Below are 17,964 nucleotides of genomic sequence, written 5' to 3'. Positions count from 1 at the left end.
CTATTCATCACATTTTCAGTTCTACTGAGCTCAACGGAACTGACTATCAGGTGGGACATTCAGTAAATATCCAAAGGACAACATGTGGGTCGTACTCCTATCTGGAATGAAATTCCACTCAATCCCATTGTCACCTCATTGATATCCTTTAATATTACTGGACCAAAAAGAACATGCATATATCAGTGTCTCATAGCACAACTGGTCGACGGTGACATAATTTAAAAAGACATTTGGGCACATAAAAGGTTTAGAGGGATATGGGCCAAAGACAGGCATATAGGTCGAGCTCGCATAGACATCTTTGTCAGCATGCACAAGTTGGGCAAATGGGCCTAATTTCATGCTGCATAATTATATGACTGTATTATCTAAAATTCCCTATTCCCAGGAAAGTGAAGGAGCCATGCCTCCCTGATGCTGTTTTGAACAAATCTTGTGGGCCATGAGACGACTGGTGCTTCAATGATGCTTGGTTCCCTCATGCAATCATAAACTCACTCTCCTTCCTGCTATGAATGGCAACCTCTTCTAAAAGCCAAGACCTGCAACCTTCCTACTTCTGGATTGTCTTATAAGAGTCTGTGGATAAGAATTCTTACTCGGTTGCCTAGTAGAAAATCAATATGACCAACTGCTGGGTGGGGAATGGAATAGAAAGGATTATAACCAGGTTAAATTTATAAATTTATAAATTTAGTTTTCAAAGTTCCCTCCTCCATTCCTGTAAATAGAGAGTCTGACAATCAGAAATGTGGAATTTCATGAACGCGCCGCACAAGCCAGGGTACAGACACATGCAGATGAGACACTTTTTCATGATGTTTCATGACAGACAGAGAGAACAGGCATCTAATGTGAACCTGTTATTTCATTATTACCCCGGTGAATATCCAGCACCAATTTAGTATTGCAGACTAACCCAAAGTTTTGTCAAGGTCTGAAGGGGGTAGAAAGAAGAATGCAGTCTTGCATTCTTGCAAAATGCAGAATAAATCTTGCAGTCAATAAATACAAGAAAGAAATCCACGAACACACTTGCCCATTGATTAATGTTGAAGACCCTAATTAAATCTAAAATTCAAGTTTTCATAAAAATAAAAAAACATACAAGGTAGAGCCAGGACAAGGAATGGTTATATATCCTAAAATCAGGATATTAATTAGGAATTTTAGGAATTAGAAATTTAGAACCACTGACCTTTAGGAAGTACTTTTAGGAAATACCTAAAATGCAGGCTTTGCTTTATGTTTAATAATAAGTAACTACAAAGATAAATGTCTTTGGCACCATTATTTCCTTGATTACCTTTGTTGCCACACTGACATTGGCATTTTTATCCATCAGACATGTAACCATTTCCACGTGTCCCTCCTGTGATGCCAGGTGAAGCGGAGTAACCCCCTGCTTTGTTAATGCATTAGTCTCCGCTCCATATTCCAGTAAGGTTGTAGCAATTTCCATCTGATTCTTCTTAGCAGCAATGTGCAGAGGTGTGTAGCCATTCTGGAACAGCATTAACAGTTAGACCAGAGGCAGCTTGCATTTATTGGTTTATGCTAATTTTTCAAATTAACTTTGCAGAATGTTAGCTCTAATTAAAAACACAAATTATTTAATTTGCTGATAAAGAATTAACTAGCAAAGTCTTTAATCAGGATATTATTTACCATGTGTATAAATCTGATTTTCAAAGTTAAAACTAATTGACAAACTCTAACTGCAAAGTCATTTCAGTATCTTTCAAAATGAACAATTAGTCAATATCTAATTGCATAAGTTATATTTAACATGGATAGACTACAGAGAAAAGGTCCGGAGTAGCATCAAACAAACCATTAATAAAACTTTCGGCCGCAGTGAATTCTGGATCACTTTGTAACCGTTTTGTACCAATCCATCCTCATTTTGTTTGTTTTACCCCATTATTTATAATTAACAATAATTTTGTTGACTTGAAAACAAATATATTCATTATTATTATACCTGATAATCATCCACGAAAATTAGGCTATAATGACTGGAGATGCCCATGGCAACCAAAAGAATAAACTTTAAACTTGAGAATATTATCATAGTCTCATGGCTCAACTGACCATGAGAAAAATAATGTGTTGGAAAGAACTGCAGATGCTGGTTTAAATTGAAGGTAGACAAAAAATGCTGGAGTAACCTAGCGCGTCAGGCAGCATCGCTGGAGAGAAGGAATGGGTGACATTTCGTGTCGAGACCCTTCTTCAGACTGATGTCAGGGGAAGGGGCGGGACAGAGATAGAACGTAGTCGGAGACAGTAAGACTAGTGGGGGAAGTCAAAGTCAAAGTAGCCTTTATTGTCATTCAGACCTTGCGAGAACTGGGAAGGGGGAGGGGATGGAGAGAGAAAGCAGGGATTATCTGAAGTTAGAGAAGTCAATGTTCATACCGCTGGGGTGTAAACTACCCAAGCGAAATATGAGGTGCTCTTCCTCCAATTTGTGCTGGGCCTCACTCTGACAATGGAGGAGGCCCAGGACAGAAAGGTCAGATTGGGAATGGGAAGGGGAGTTGAAGTGCTGAACCACCGGGAGATCAGGTAGTTTAAGACAGGCTGAGCGGAGGTGTTCAGCGAAATAATCGCCGAGCCTGCACTTGGTCTCGCCGATGTAGAGAAGTTGACACCTGGAACAGCGGATACAGTAGTTGAGGTTGGAGGCAAGTGAACCTCTGCCTCACCTGGAAAGACTGTTTGGGTCCTTGGATGGAGTCGAGGGGGGAGGTAAAGGGACAGGTGTTGCATCTCCTGCGGTTGTAGGAGAAAGTACCTGGGGAGGGGGTGGTTTGGATGGGAAGAGATGAGTTGACTCAGCGGGACAGGCAGCATCTCTGGAGGGAAGGAATGGGTGACGTTTCAGAACCTTCTTCAGACTTATGTCTTGACCCGAAACATCACCCATTCCTTCTCTCCAGAGATGCTCCCTGTCCCGCTGAGTTACTTCATTTTGTGTCTACCTTCGATTTAAACCAGCATCTGCAGTTCTTTCCTATCCATTCCCTGCATATCCATATGTCTAACAAAAGTATTTTAAATGTCACTAACATGTCTGTTTCAACCACCATCCCCTGGAACATGTTTCAGGCAATCACTATGCTTTGTTTAAAAATCTTGCCCTGCTCATTTCCTTTAAACTTTGCCCCTCCAGAGAAAAGTTCCAGAGAAAACAAGTCAAGTCTGTTCAACCTCTCCCTGGAGCTAAAGCGCCCTAATCCCGGGATCATTCTGGTGAACCTCGTATGCAACCATTTCAAAGACACCACATCCTTCCTGTAATGGGGCGACCAGAACTGCATACAATTCCCAAATGCAGCCTAACCAAAGTCCTATAAAGCTGCATCATGACTTTCTGACTCTTATAATCAATGCCCCAACTCAAGGAAGCAAACATACCATAAGCATTCTCTACCACTCTACCTATTTGTGTTGCCATTTTCAGGGAGTTATTGACGGACCCCAATATCCCTTTCTACATCAAAGCTATTAAGGATCATTGCATTAATCGTATAGTTTCCCCTTACATTTGACCTCCCAAATTGTAACACCTCACACTTATGTCATAAGGTCATAAGTGATAGGAGCAGATTTAGGCCATTCAGCCCATCGTCTACTCTGCCACTCAATCATGGCTGATCTATCTTTCCCTCCAAATCCCATTCTCCTGCCTTCACCCCATAACCTCTGATACATGTACTAATCAAGAATGTGCAACTCCTTATGCTATTTCCATGCCCATTTCTACAGCTGATCAATATCCCATTGTATGCTCTGACAGCCTTCTTCACAGTCCGCGACACCAACAATCTCGGTGCAATTTGCAGTGGTCAGAGATGACAATACTCCAGTGAGGATATATGGGTTGAGAAATAAAGAGAAAATGATCACCTTGTTGGGAGTATACTACAGGCCCCCAAATAGTCACCGGGAATTAGAAGAACAAATATGGTAGAAGATTGCTGGCAGCTGCAGGACTCATAAGGTTGTCATTGTAGGGCTTTTAACATTCCCCAAATTGACTGGGAATGTCATCGTGCAAAAGGTTTAGATGGGGCAGAATTTGTCAAATGCGATCAGGAAAGTTTCCTCAGGCAATTTGTAGAGGGACCTACATGGGGGAGGGCAATGCTAGATCTAGAAATTGGGAGAAGCAAGTGGATGAAGCCTTTTGGGACCAGTGACCACCGTTCTATTAGATTTAAGATAGTTATGGATGGAAACAGGGCAGGCCCACGAGTTAAAATTCTAAATTGGGGTAAGGCCATCTTTGAAGGTATTAGACAGGAACTTGCTCAAGTTGATCGGAGCAGGTTGTTCAATGGAAAAGACGCGTCCAGAAAGTGGGACGATTTTAAAAGTGTGCTGACAAAAGTCCAATGCCTGCATGTTCCTGTTCGAGTGAAGAGCAAAGCAGGTGGGTGTAAGGAAGCTTGGAGGACAAGTGAAGTCGAGGCTCTGGTCAAGAATAAGGAGGCGGCATGGGGCAGGTATAGGCAGCTGGGCTCGTGTATCCATGGAAGAGATTTTGGGACTGAGGAGGAAACTAAAAAGGAAATCAAGAGGGCAAAAAGGTGACAGAATATTAAGGATAATCCCAAGAGATATTATAAATATATTAAGGGAAAAAGGATATCCAAAAAGAGAAAAGGGCCTCTCAGGAATCAAAGCAGTCAAACTCGTGTGGAGCCACAGGAGACGTTTTTACCCTGGAATGTCAGGACTGGGGAACTTGGGGAGTCAATGGAAGCATCTTGAAGGCAATCAGTATTATGGTCGAGGAGGTGCTGAAGATCCTAACACGTATGAAGGTAGATAAATTTCCGGGCCTACCCAGACATATCCGAGGAAACGAGGGAAGCTAGAGAGAAAAATGCAGGTGCCCTAGCTGAGATTTATGAATCATCATTAAATATAGGGGAAGTGCCGGAAGACTGGAAGGTGGCAAATGTTGTGCCTCTATTGAAGAAGAGCTGCAGGGAAAAGCCTGGGAACCACAGGCCATTGCGTCCAACATCTGTGGTTACGAGAGAATATTCTGAGGGATAAGATACACATGCATTTAGATGGACAGCAGGGTGATTGGGGAAAGTCAGCATGGTTTGTACATGGGAGATTGGGTCTCACAAATCTAATTGAGCTTTTTGAAGATGTGACCAACAAGGTTCATGAAGGCAGAGCTCTAGACATTGTATATATGGATTTGACAAGGTTCCTGAAGTGGACGAACAAGTCACGGGGTAGGACCTACACAGTCAATGGTAGGGCTCTGGATGTGTTGTAGAGCAGAAGGATTCAAGAATGGAGGTACGTAGTTCCTTAAAGGTGGCGTTGCAAGTCGATAAGGTGATCAAAAAGGCTTTCAGCACTTGGGCCTTCATCAGTGAGAGTATTGAGTACAGACGTTGGAGGGTCATATTGCAATCACATAAGATGTTGGTGAGGCCACATTTGGAGTATTGTATTCAGTTTTGGGCACCAGGTGGAAAGACATTGTCAAGCTAGAAAGGGTGCAGGGAGACTTTACAAGAATGTTGCCAGGACTCAAGGGCCTGAGTTATAGGAAATAGTTGTGCAGGCTAGGACTCTATTCGTTGGAGCGCAGGAGGATGAGGGCTGTTCTTATAGAGGTGTACAAAATCATGAGAGGTATAGATCGGGTAAGCACACAGAGTCTCTTGCCCAGAGTAGGGTAATAAAGAACCAGGTTTAAAGTGAGGGGAAAAAGATTTAATAGGAACCTGAGGGGTAACTTTTTTACACAAAGGGTAGTACGTGTATAGAACGATCAGTCAAAGGAGGTAGTTGAGGCAGGTACTATCGTAATGTTTGAGAAACATTTAGACAGGTACATGGATAGGATAGATTTAGAGGAATATGGGCCAAATGCAGGTATGTGGCACTAGTGTAGATGGGAAATGTTGGTTGGCGTGGGCAAGTTGGGCAGATTTCCACGCTGTATGACTATGATTCTAAGGTTCCACATGGTAATCTGATCTGGAAGGTTAGATTGCATGGGATCCAAGGAGAGCTAGTTGAATGGATAGAAAATTGGCTTCATGGAAGGAAGCAGAGGGTGATGGTGGAAGATTGTTTTTCGGACTGGTGCCCTGTGACAAGTTATGTGCCTCGGGGTTCAGTGCTGGGTCCATTGCTGTTAGTCATCTATATCAATGATTTGGATGAGAACATACAAGGCATGACTAGTAGTTTTGCAGATGACACTCAAGTGGGCGGTTTTGTTGATGGCGAGGATGGTTATTAAAAATTGCAGCTGAGTCTTGATCGGTTGGGTAAATTAATCTGCAGTTTAATTCCAGAATTTTCAGATTATATTTAGAGGTATGGCAGCGTAAGTTCCTCTTTGAACCAGAGCAGCCAAGATGGGCTCTGTCCTACATTTAATATCCGGAGACCTGAACTAAATTTTGATTCAGGATTCAAACACATTGCTTAATTCGGATTCCAAATCCATAATTCAGAACAAAATACAACAGTGTTGTATCATTTTCATGTGGAAGAATATTATATATGCAACAGATATTCATCTGCTGTTTAGGTCTATAATATAGCACCAATCATGTATTAACTGGTGCTGCAACTGTTGCATGCATAATAGTTTCCATTTTTTTTAATGAAGGCAGTGTCCCTTAAATCTGCATACCACCAGATTTCCCTTTTATTTGTTAGCAAGGGACATGACATTAAAATGCAGTTGTTAGTTAAAATATTACAAGACACAGAAACATTAAAACATTGACAGCATTTTGTTTTGAGGTTGTCGACTGAGTTATTAACCTGCAGCTATTTATACCTTTGCGGAGGAATGAGGAGAGGCACCTTTCTCCAGCAGCAATAATGCCACCTTCTGGTTGTCATAATGAGCAGCAACGTGGAGAGGGGTTAGGCCGTTCTGTAAGAATTCATTGTTGTTAATACGTGGTGTTAATAGCTACTAGTATATTAGTAAACCACAAATACAGAAAGAAAAAAACTGTTTAGTAGTGTTTAATGGAATAAAAACATTAGAAATGGAAGACATGCAAAGATGAAGGGATTAAAGCAGATTTTTCAGCATGCTGGGGTTTGTCAGTACCAGACCTTTTCTGTTGACCTGCTGAGCTTCCACTGCATTGCACGTGAAGAAGCTTTTGGTAATTTCTGTACATGTGCAATAAATTGGAAAGGTAATTTTATTTCTTGCGATAAAGCACGACCAAAATGCTGTAATTATATTTTGGATGCACATTGAGGTTGGGATAGAAACAAAAAAAATAAGGCAATTTCATTCAACGACAGAAAGTTAAACGAGGAGACACATGCTGACTTCTTTGACTAATGTTAATACATAGTTGGTGTGGCTGTACAAAGCACCAGCCATCCATGAGGAGTGAGTCATCTGCAATGCATAGGGAATCATCATTAAAAGGCATATTGTAGCGACACCTGGTGGTGGCTCTGGGTAATCGAACCCTCGTGATTGGCTGGAGAATCCACATGACCGCGGGTGTTTGATTCACGGGTTTTTTACTGTATTGATTCAATCTAGCGCCACATCGTGTATTTGGCTGTCTTTGAGTAATTTCATTGTTTTCGTCTTCATAATAAAACTATTTTACTCACTCACCATCTCGACTCGCCCAATGATTGTGGATTGGCAATGCTAACTTTTAAGGAATTTTATACACTATATCAGTTAAACATTCCTTTGTGGAACAAAAACACAAAAGGAAATGCAATTCAAGCAGGGCTAACAAAAGTTAAGGATTTTATTAGGTCCAAAGAGGAGCCATATATAGTCGGCCGTAAAAGTAGTAAATTGGGAGCAGTTTAGAATTCAGCAAAAGTGGGCCAAGATATCTATTAAGATTGGGTAAAATATAGTATGAGAGTAAGCTTGTAAGGATCAAGGAAGTGGAGTGTAGAAGCTTCTACAAGCTTCGCTTAAAAGAGAAAAGATTACATGATAAATTTTCATTACAGACACTCAGAGAAAAGGGGGAAAAAAACTTCAGTTCTGTCTTCACACAGGAGTCCACAAATGACTTCTCAGGAATGCTGGTAAACCAAGTCTACTGAAAAGATAGAATTAAAGGAAATTAGTATTTGTAAATAAAATAAATCTCTGCCTCAAAGTGGAATTCTCTGCCTCAGAGGGCAGTGGAGGCTGGTTTTCTGGATCCTTTCAAGAGAGAGTTAGACAGAGCTCTTAGGGATAGCAGAGTTAAGGGATATGGGGAGAAGGCAGGAACGGGGTACTGATTGTGGATGATCAGCCATGATCACATTCAATGGCAGTGCTGGCTCGAGGGGCTGAATGGTCACCTCCTGCACCTATTGTCTATTGAAACTATGGAGACTATTTTGGGACTTGAATGCAATAAATCCCCAGGATTTCTGCATTCCAGAAAACAAAAAGGAATATAAATTTAAATAATGGATCCACTGGTTTTTATCTTCCAAATGTCAATAGATTATGCAAATGTTCCTGCAAGTTGGAAGGTGGCAAATATAAGTATTTTTTTAATAAAGGGTGCAGTTCTGGTGACTATACTCTAGGAAGGATATGATGCGTTAGAGGGACTGCGAAGGATATTCACCAAGATTTTGCCTGGATTGGTTGACTTCAGTTATCAGAAGAGAATGGATAAACTGGGCAGGTTTTCTCTGGAGCAAATGAAGCTGATGGGTGCCCTGATGGATTACAAGAGGCATAGATAGGGTAGATATTCAAACACTTTTTTCCCCATAAAGAGGGTATCAAAAACAAGAGGGCACAGGTTTCAGGTGAGAGGGAGGAATTTTAATGGTGATTTGAGGGGTATGTTTTTTTATACATGGAGTGGTAATGTCTTGAATACATTGCTGGAGTTAGTGGTGGAATTAGATAAAATCACTATCTGTAAGAGGCACTTAAAGCAAGACATTGAAAGATTCAGAAACAAATGGCATTAATGTGGATGGGAAAAAAGTTTAACATGGACATAGGGCCCATTTCAGTGCGGTACAACACTATGTCTTCAAAGATTAAAATAAGTGAACTGATGCAAATGTTTTAAGTTTGCAGACACCATTAAATTGAGTGGGATTGTGAATGGCAAGGAGGGTGCCAAGAGGAAATTTCTCAAGGAAATTTGGACAAAACATTTTCCCAGGGTAGTGGAATCAAGAACTAGAAGGCATAAGTTTAAGGTGAGAGTGAACAGAGGATGGTGGGTTTATGGACAACTTGCCAAAGGAAGTAGTTGAGGCAGGTACAATATCACAATTTAAATAACACTTGGACAGGCACATGTATAGTAAAGGTTCAGAGGGATATGGGCTGAACGTGGGTAAATGGGAATAGTGTAGGTGGGATATCTTAGTCGGCAAGGATGAGTTTGGCCAAAGGGCCAGTTCCTGTGCTCAATAACTCTGTGATCCCTTGACTGAGAATAAGGACACATTTCTTCATTCAGAAGGTGAATGGACTTCTCTGATACTGAAGGCCGTGGAGATCTTTGCTAAGTATATTTGAGAAGGCGATAGACACAAAGACATATATGAAGGATTTTGGAGAGAATGGGAACATGGTATTGAGGTGGAGGATCAGCCAGGAATGTAGCAGAAACCATGGGGAAAATGGGAGAACATTGTTATGGCTCTGCAATGCACATGCTGAGGAGGAAATGCTACTTAGAAATATTAAGAGAATATAATGCAGGCCATGGGTATTCCATTACTACACGAGCCCCATCCTGTTTATTCAAGGCTAAATCGGTAAACATCGGTTAGTCATTGATTATATTGGTCCTAAGGAAATAAAACAACAGAAAAGCAGATTTTCAATCAGGAAACACCTGGTCTTGTTGGGCCCTTGTGGCATCATCACCTCTTCTGGTACACTGGAGGCAAGAAACATGTGTTCCATAAAAGTAGGTCCATAAGGGTGGTCAATAGTAAGCCCAGATATTGTTACATATCTTTTGAGAATCACTTGCTTGATGGAAGGAAGATGAAGCTTAGAATTAAAATTAAACAGATGATATAACAGTGTTAAAACCTTCTGTAAAACAGTTGGCAGATGATTCTTGGGTGATCAGAAATCCTAAAAAATGTTTCAATCTTAAATGTTTGGAAACCACAGGAAGACAATAGGCAGGCAGAATATTAAAGGAGTGCATTATAAAATAATAAAATAAAGGAGTTACAAATTAAGCACATCTACTGTCCCATGTGATCATGCACAACTCCAGAAAGGTACTGAGAGATGAGAATTGCCTGAGGTTTGGAAAAGAGCAACCTAAACATGAGCGGAGGAGTGAGGGATAATGACCATGCAAGTAGTACTTTAACATGCAAGACAATTTGGACAAGCCACTGGAAAATGAGACTCAATTGCAATGACATTCAGTACTTCATATACACTGGCATATTGGTAATAAAAATATATTCAGTGGCAGAAAAGGCCATGGATATTGTTATCTTTTATGCATGAACCAATGAGATTGTGATTCTTTTAAACATCAATGCAAATGTATTTTTATGGTCCAAAACATTACAGGCCAGAATTTGACTAGTTTTGTCTTCTCATTGCAGATAAAACTTGTACACATGCACATTCCCACTGAACTTTTAAAGTTCTCTCTTAACTTGCCTTGCCAGCAGAGTCTGGAGAAGCTGAGCGCTGCAGAAGGAGTTTTGCCACATCTAGGCTTCCGTACTTAGCTGCGACATGTAGTGGGGTAAATCCCTTCTGCGATAGGGGACAGAGGATACAGAACTGCTACTTAGTTAAAGAAGCATGCTTGGAATACAGTATAAATAAAGATGAGGATGTGTGTATACTGTATTACACAAAAAGGAAAAATGGGTGAGGGTACACAATGGTAAAATAGTTTTACCATTTACCATAAAGGAGACATTTGTCAGCAAAATTTAGGGATAACATGCATGGAGTAAACTTGTAATATAGTTCCTCGACTGACCAGGTTCATCAATTATCCAAAACAGAAGAAGCAGTGAGAGTGGGTACCACATCGGTATCTGTGGGATATGCCAACTGAGTGGATAGCTTTCACTTCCCCGACATAGGTCACCTTGAAATCGTATCAAATTTCACATTAAAATGAATATGTGTTGTTAGAAATGGAAAAGGTCACAGCCAACAGCAAAACATGATAAATACTTTCACTTAGGAAGCTGAGCATAACTCACTTTTGATAGTGTCCCTTGTGTGCTAGCTGGTCAGCCTTGGTTCTGGTGAGATTTATCATTTCTCAGTGTTTGTCCATGTGATACACATATTAATATACACAGTGTCTCTTAGGAGCCATATTGGGAAAATTGAGTGAGAGTGAATTAGCTGAAACTGTAAAATAAATTGCTTAACAATATGTCTTGTTAAATTGCATTTGTCTTATTAGACAAATGATCACCTGCATATTTAGAATATGCAATTGTAAATATTGTGTTTAGCAAGTATTCAATGACTAGAAGTGAAAACTGCTCTTTGCCTTTTTTCTTTCATTTTCTTTTATTGCTTTTTATTCTCCACCTTCCCCCCAGGAGTAATTGCATGGCTCTTTGGGGTTGCACAGTAGGTAAACTCATGGCTCACAGCATCATAGACCTGAGATCAATCCTGACCTAGGGTGAGACAGCTCCAAGAGAAATGATGGCAGCAGCATCAGTATTTTACATCTTTTTTCCTCACATCACAAAGTATTTGACTACTTTGATTGAAGGTGACTGGAGGATCCTTCTTAAATTTCACTCCCCTCAGAAATGAGTCTCTTTCTTTTCTCTGCTACAGGATGGAATGCAAGGTTGACAATCTCAGGGCACTCTGCTGTCAAGCAATATGCGTCATCACTAATATTTTCTTCAATCTTTATGTTGAACTAAGACTCCTTCTGGAGTTGAACAAATATATAGGATGAATATGTAGAAATAAAGAACTGCAGATGCTGATTTACCAAGGAAAGCCACAAAATGCTGGAGTATCTCAGCGGGTCAGGCAGCATCCCTGGAGAATAAGGTCAAGTGACGTTTCAGGGCAGGTCTGAAGATGGGTTCCTACCCAAAGTGCCACCTATCCATGTTCTCCAGGGATACTGTCTGACCCGCAGAGTTACTCCAACATTTTGTGTCTTTACTATAGGATGAACACATGGACAGGTATATGGATAAGAAAGGTTCAGAGGGATATGGCCCAAACACAGGCAAATGGGACTAGCTTAGATGAGGCATCTTAGTCGGCATGGACGAGCTGGGTGAAGGTTCTGTTTCTGTGTTGTATGACTATGAATGATCAAGAGTTTAATGATCAGTCTGAAGAAGGGTATTGACACGAAACATCGCCTATTCCTTCTCTTCATAGATGATGCCTCACCCGTTGAGGTCCTCCAGCATTTTTGTCTACCTAAGAGTTTAATCTACATTATCTCCACTCCAGAACCAAGATCATTCCAACTTAAGGATAAGGGGGAAATCTTTTAGGACCGAGATGAGAAAAACATTTTTCACACAGAGAGTGCTGAATCTCTGGAATTCTCTGCCACAGAAGGTAGTTGAAGCAGTTCATTGGCTATATTTAAGAGGGAGTTAGATGTGGACCTTGTGGCTAAAGGGATCAGGGGGTATGGAGAGAAGGCAGGTACAGGATACTGAGTTGGATGATCAGCCATGGTCATATTGAATGGCGGTGCAAACTCGAAGGGCCGAATGGCCTACTCCTGCACCTATTTTCTATGTTTCTATGTTTCAATTCACAAGCTGCTGTGTATAAATGATACTTTGCACACTGCTAAAGACCAATCTCGAAGCTACTAAAAGGGCTTTGGAGATTATCATTATCGTATCTGCCTTCACCACCACCCCTAGCAAGGCAATCCAGGCCACCACCACTGTCTATGGAAAAACATGCCTGCGTTAAACTTCTTTCCTCTCACCTTATAGCTATGCCCTCTAGTGTTGGACATTTCCACCCTTGGACAAAAATTCTAACTGTCTACCCCATCTTTGACACTCATAATTTTATATATTTTTATCAAATCGCCCCACAACCGCTGACCCATTTGATAAGGTACATGGTAGGCTGCTCTGGAAGGATAGATCGCGTGAGATCCCGGGAGAGCTAACCGACTGGATAGAGAATTGGCTTCATGGAAGGAAGCAAAGGGTGATGATGGAAGAATGTTTTTCGGACTGGAGGCCTGTGACTAGTGCTGTGCCTCAGGGATCAGTGTGCCTGTGGTTTATGTCGACGATTTGGATGAGAATGTGCATGATTGACAAAATTGCAGATGAAAGCCGGTGGCATTGTAGATTAAGAAGATGGTTATCAAAAATTGCAACAGTATCTTGATCAGTTGGGCAGGTGGGCTGAGGAATAGTTAATGGAGTTTAATAAAGATAAATGCAAGGTGTTGCATTTGGGATATCTCACCAGGGCAAAACCTTCACAGTGGATGGCAGTACTCTGTGGAGTGTTGTAGAGCAGAGGCATGTAGGAGTGCTGGTACATAGTTCCTTGAAAGTTGCATCACAGGTGGATGGGGGGGGGGGTCAAGAAGGCTTTCGGTACATTGGCCTTCATCAGTCATGGTATTAAGTATAGACATTGGGAGGTTATCGTAAAGTTGGACTAGACATTGGTGAGGCCACATTTGGAGTATTGTGTTTAGTTTTGGTCACCCTGTTATAAGAAAGATGTTGTTAAGCTGGAAAGGGTGCAGAGAAGATTTACGAGGATGTTGGCAGGACATGAGGACCTGAGCTACATGGAGAGGCTGGATGGGCTAGGATTTTATCCGATGGAGGGTTGGAGGATGAGGAATGATAGAAGATTCTAGAAGTGTATGATCATGAGGGGAATAGATAGAGTAAATGCCCAGTATTTTACCCAGAGTTGGGGAAACAACAATCATAAGTTGACGGTGACAGGGGGGGACAAAGGTTTAATAGAAACCCGAGGGACAACATTTTTACACGGAGGGTGGTGGGTGTATGGAACGAGCGGCCAGAGGAAGTAGTTGCGGCAGGTACTATCACAACATTTAAAAGACATTTGGGCAGGTACATGGATAGAAAAGATTAAAATGATATGGGCCAAATGTAGGTAAATGGAACTGGTGGAATGGGGGTATCTTGGTTGGCAAGGGCAAATTGGGCCGAAGGATCTGTTCCCATGCAGACCACCACTGTTTTCTTCATAATATCATCTGAATCAGTTGGCAAGTCAAGCTAACAAATATCTGTGTGTTCCTCCGAGCCAAAATTCCCTGCATTGATGTCTTGGTTACACTCAATCAGTCTGGTGGGTATGTTCGCATGCCCAACTGCTTTTGACTCATCAACCTCAAGAAAATATATATGCCCTCTTCAATGAGATTATCCCCCTTTCATTTTTGCCTGGCCTGCTAATGTTTCATAATTTTGTTCTCTTTTTTCTCTGGAAATTCATGTCTGACTGAATCAGACCGAGTGATAAAAAATTCCCATCTTTCCCACTATGTTGAAACCCAGATTAACTTTGACAGTCTCCATTCCACTTGAAATTGTCAATAATACTCGCATGTTTAACATGAAAAGAATAAAAATTCACTGTGATGAAGGTGTTCTTCTGATTGACGAAAACATTGATATTTTGGTTGATGAACCACCTAAATTAACTTCCAGTGCATTATAAAGTGTTTTTTTAAGATTAAAGTGGAGGCATTAGTCCTAAAATTAATGAATAAGAATACAACATTAGTTTGAAAGTGGGAAAAAAGCAGCAGCAGGTAACAAACAATTCAAGGGAACCGTAATTAGTAAAAGAAGCAAAGAAGCAAGCATCAGGGATGGGGAGATAAACACAATACTCTCATTTACAATCTGATGCATTGCTTTGGTCTACACTAGTAATTGTCAAACTGCCAAGGAGGAAGAGAAAATGGAAAACTAAAATGGTATAAAGTTCCACTCCCTGGTGGAATGAGGCCTCCCTGGTGGAATCACAATATCCAGAAAATGCCTGTAAAAAGACCATTTATTATCTCTATCAGTCCCTCCAGGATTTTCAGTCCACACAATCATAGACGTTTACCATATAGAGCTGTTCAAAGCAATGGGTCAGCACTATGTTAAATGGCTGTGTCGTCTTATAATGTTGCAGTTCAATATTAACTCATCATTTTCCCATTCCATCAAACAATGTCTTACCTTTGTGCCCAATGAGTGTGAAGCACCTGCCTCAAGCAAAATGGAAGCCACATCCTCCTGACCCTCCCTTGCAGAAATGTGCAGAGGGGTGTAGCCATTGGTGGTGCACGCATCTGGAAACGCCATGTGCTGCAGCAGCAGTTGCACTATTTCAGTTTTACCCAGCCTTGAGGCAATGTGTAAAGGAGTTTGATCCTCCTGGGGAAATAAACAGCATGAATGCTAGATATTGTTCCTTCACTGTAGCTAAAATACAAGATTAAAAAAAAGAAGTCTGCATGTTTTTGTATCAAATAAATATTAAAACCTGACTTAAAGAATTCTTAGGGACAATAAATAGATATTGCGAAATGATTTTCTTAGAAATAGTTAACTTGAATACCACTCTATCCGTGCTCCATGTAGTTTGAATAACAAATCACAAGCAAATTATTCATTTTATTCAACTCTTAAATGCGGATAATCACATTAATATTCAGAACAATTGAATAGAGGTGTATAAGTAGGTATGTTGCAAAGCCTACCTGAAGCGTCTTTGAAAATCTGCCGCTGCCCGTGTGCGCGATTTTGGCGCCGTTTAGAGGGGGCGGGTTTAAAACGCGATTTTCTCTCGGCTGTTCCAATCGAAAATGTTCAGCCTAGTTAATTATTAACGAAAAATCGCTGGAAGACCCCGTCGCAAAAGCTATTATTAGGTTTAAAGGCCTCGTAAAATAGTTATAGTAGTTTAAAAATCAATCTGTAAACCCGCGACCGCCAGCAACCGCAGGGTCTCATAAAGCAAATAGCAGAAGTTAGGTTGTATATTTTTACATTAAAAAGGGCTTCTAAAGATCCCTTTATACAAAATTTAATATTGCGAGTAGCTCATTTGGGCCCATTATATCGCGCAGTATTTTTCTGGGCATTTGGGGCACAAATCTACCGCAATGTGAACGTTCTAAACCAGCGCGTTCCACAGGGACCCACTGGAAAGCTGATTTAAATGGGCATTTATTTACAGCAATTGAACACTGAATTCCTTCCATTTGGTCTATAAATTAATGTAAATGAGATTTAAAAATCATGTTTTATTGTGAATTATTTGTGAATATTATTTGGACATTTAGGCTATTTAAAAATGTTAATAATTTATTAAGAAATGGATAGATGTTTAGATCTAGTAATTGAAGTCTGAAATTAGCTACAATTAGGTAACTAACTAATTATATGCTTTAATTTCAGGTCATCCAAGTAAGATTATTTTATATTTGTTTCAGAATGCTTCAATCTATGATAACTGAAAATTTCATTCAGTTCTCTTAATTTTTAAGAAAGTTATGGGCTTTTGACTGTTCACGATCACAACTTTTTTGTTATGTCCATAGAAAATCAATAGGGAACAAGATGCTCATTTCCGAGTATGAAAATGGCCATAACTTTTTAAATACTTGAGATATGAAAGTGAATTAGGTGTCAAATTAAACTTATTTTTATGCTTTATCTGATGGGATAAATTACAGACTTGATTTTTAAAATCTCAAAATGTTGTAACATTGCTAGTATAAGATCATGAGAGGAATAGATGGAGTAAATGCACAGTCTTTTACCCAGACTAGGGGAATTGAGAACTAGAAGACATAGGTTTACGGTGAGGGGGGAAGGATTTCATCGGAACCTGAAAGGCAACTTTACTAAAGGGGCTGTCCCACTGCGGCGACCTAATCTGTGAGTTTAGAAGAGTTTGCCCTCGACTCAAACTCGCAGCGTGGTCGACAGGTGGTACTAGGAGGTCCTATGATGTCACTGGAACTCTCCTTCATGCTCGAGGGAAGTTCCCGCATACTCATAGCATCAGTTTGGTCGAGGAAACATTTTCAGCATGTTGAATAAATTTTCACGAGTAAAAATTGGTCGGCATGTTTCTTTTGAACTCGTAGTGCAGTGGAGTGGGGTCGCTATGTAATTATAGGCAGTCGAGGGCAGCTGTAGGTAATCTCCTTCCCTGACCGGGCATTGCATTTTAATTGGCTCATTGGAGATTTCAGGACCAAGGAAAACCGACCGGTAATGTAAAATGTCCGCTAAACTTTATTATAAGTTGTCTGGCTTCTTAAAAGTCTCTCCACTCCTTCTCCCCCCCCCTTCTCAGGTGTGAATTTCAGACAGCGCTCCCCCGTTTTCCCTGGCCCCTGCAGAGAGAGAGAGTGAGTGAGTGAGTGAGTGAGTGTGTGTGTGTGTGTGTGTGTGTGTGTGTGTGTGTGTGTGTGTGTGTGTGTGTGTGTGTGTGTGTGTGTGTGTGTGTGTGTGTGTGTGTGTGTGTGTGTGTGTGGGTCCATCCAGCTCGAGGTTTTTCAGGCGAGTGCCTTCGAGCTTGAAGGTCGAAGACTGTCGCTGAAAGGTCGCATCAGTGGGACAGGACCTTTACACAAAGGGTGGTGGGTATCAGCTGCCAGAGGAGGTAGTTGAGGCAGGTAATATCACAACATTTAAAGAACACGTACATGGATGGGATAGGTTTAGAGGCATATGGGCCAGATGCAAGCAGGTGGAACTAGTGTAGTTGGGGCATGTGCGGTCCACATGGGCAAGTTGGGCCGAAGGGCCTGTTTCCACGCTGTCTGACTCTATGACTCTAACTCAATAACAAAAAAATCCTTTCAAATTATTTTTGTATGTCTTGTCACATATTGCAATGTCTGGTTACAACAAAAATATTGTTACTGCAATCTCACCTTTTCAGGGGATTGTTTGATTGAATGCATTATTTTC

General features: G+C 40.9%; 1 protein-coding gene across 39 annotated transcripts in view; it reads right to left on the bottom strand.

The window, feature by feature from the left end:
* Positions 1 to 17,964, bottom strand: part of ank2 (ankyrin 2) — a 524,159-nt gene that overhangs the window by 151,933 nt on the left and 354,262 nt on the right. For 33 of the 39 annotated variants that reach the window (XM_033023003.1, XM_033022993.1, XM_033023145.1 and 30 more), the window contains 4 exons: positions 15,214 to 15,411; positions 10,664 to 10,762; positions 6,842 to 6,940; positions 1,310 to 1,507 (listed from right to left, as the gene is read on the bottom strand). In XM_033023003.1, the coding sequence (XP_032878894.1) occupies positions 1,310 to 1,507; positions 6,842 to 6,940; positions 10,664 to 10,762; positions 15,214 to 15,411 (594 nt within the window). The remainder of the gene's footprint in view (positions 1 to 1,309; positions 1,508 to 6,841; positions 6,941 to 10,663; positions 10,763 to 15,213; positions 15,412 to 17,964) is intronic. The other 6 variants (XM_033023130.1, XM_033023136.1, XM_033023154.1 and 3 more) reach the window with 2 other exon arrangements.

The sequence above is a fragment of the Amblyraja radiata genome, chromosome 1 (genome assembly GCF_010909765.2).
Source record: "Amblyraja radiata isolate CabotCenter1 chromosome 1, sAmbRad1.1.pri, whole genome shotgun sequence".
In the NCBI taxonomy this organism is placed as follows: Eukaryota; Metazoa; Chordata; class Chondrichthyes; order Rajiformes; family Rajidae; genus Amblyraja; species Amblyraja radiata.
Note: the sequence above shows the minus strand (reverse complement) of the source record. Positions and strands in the feature narration are given on the sequence as shown.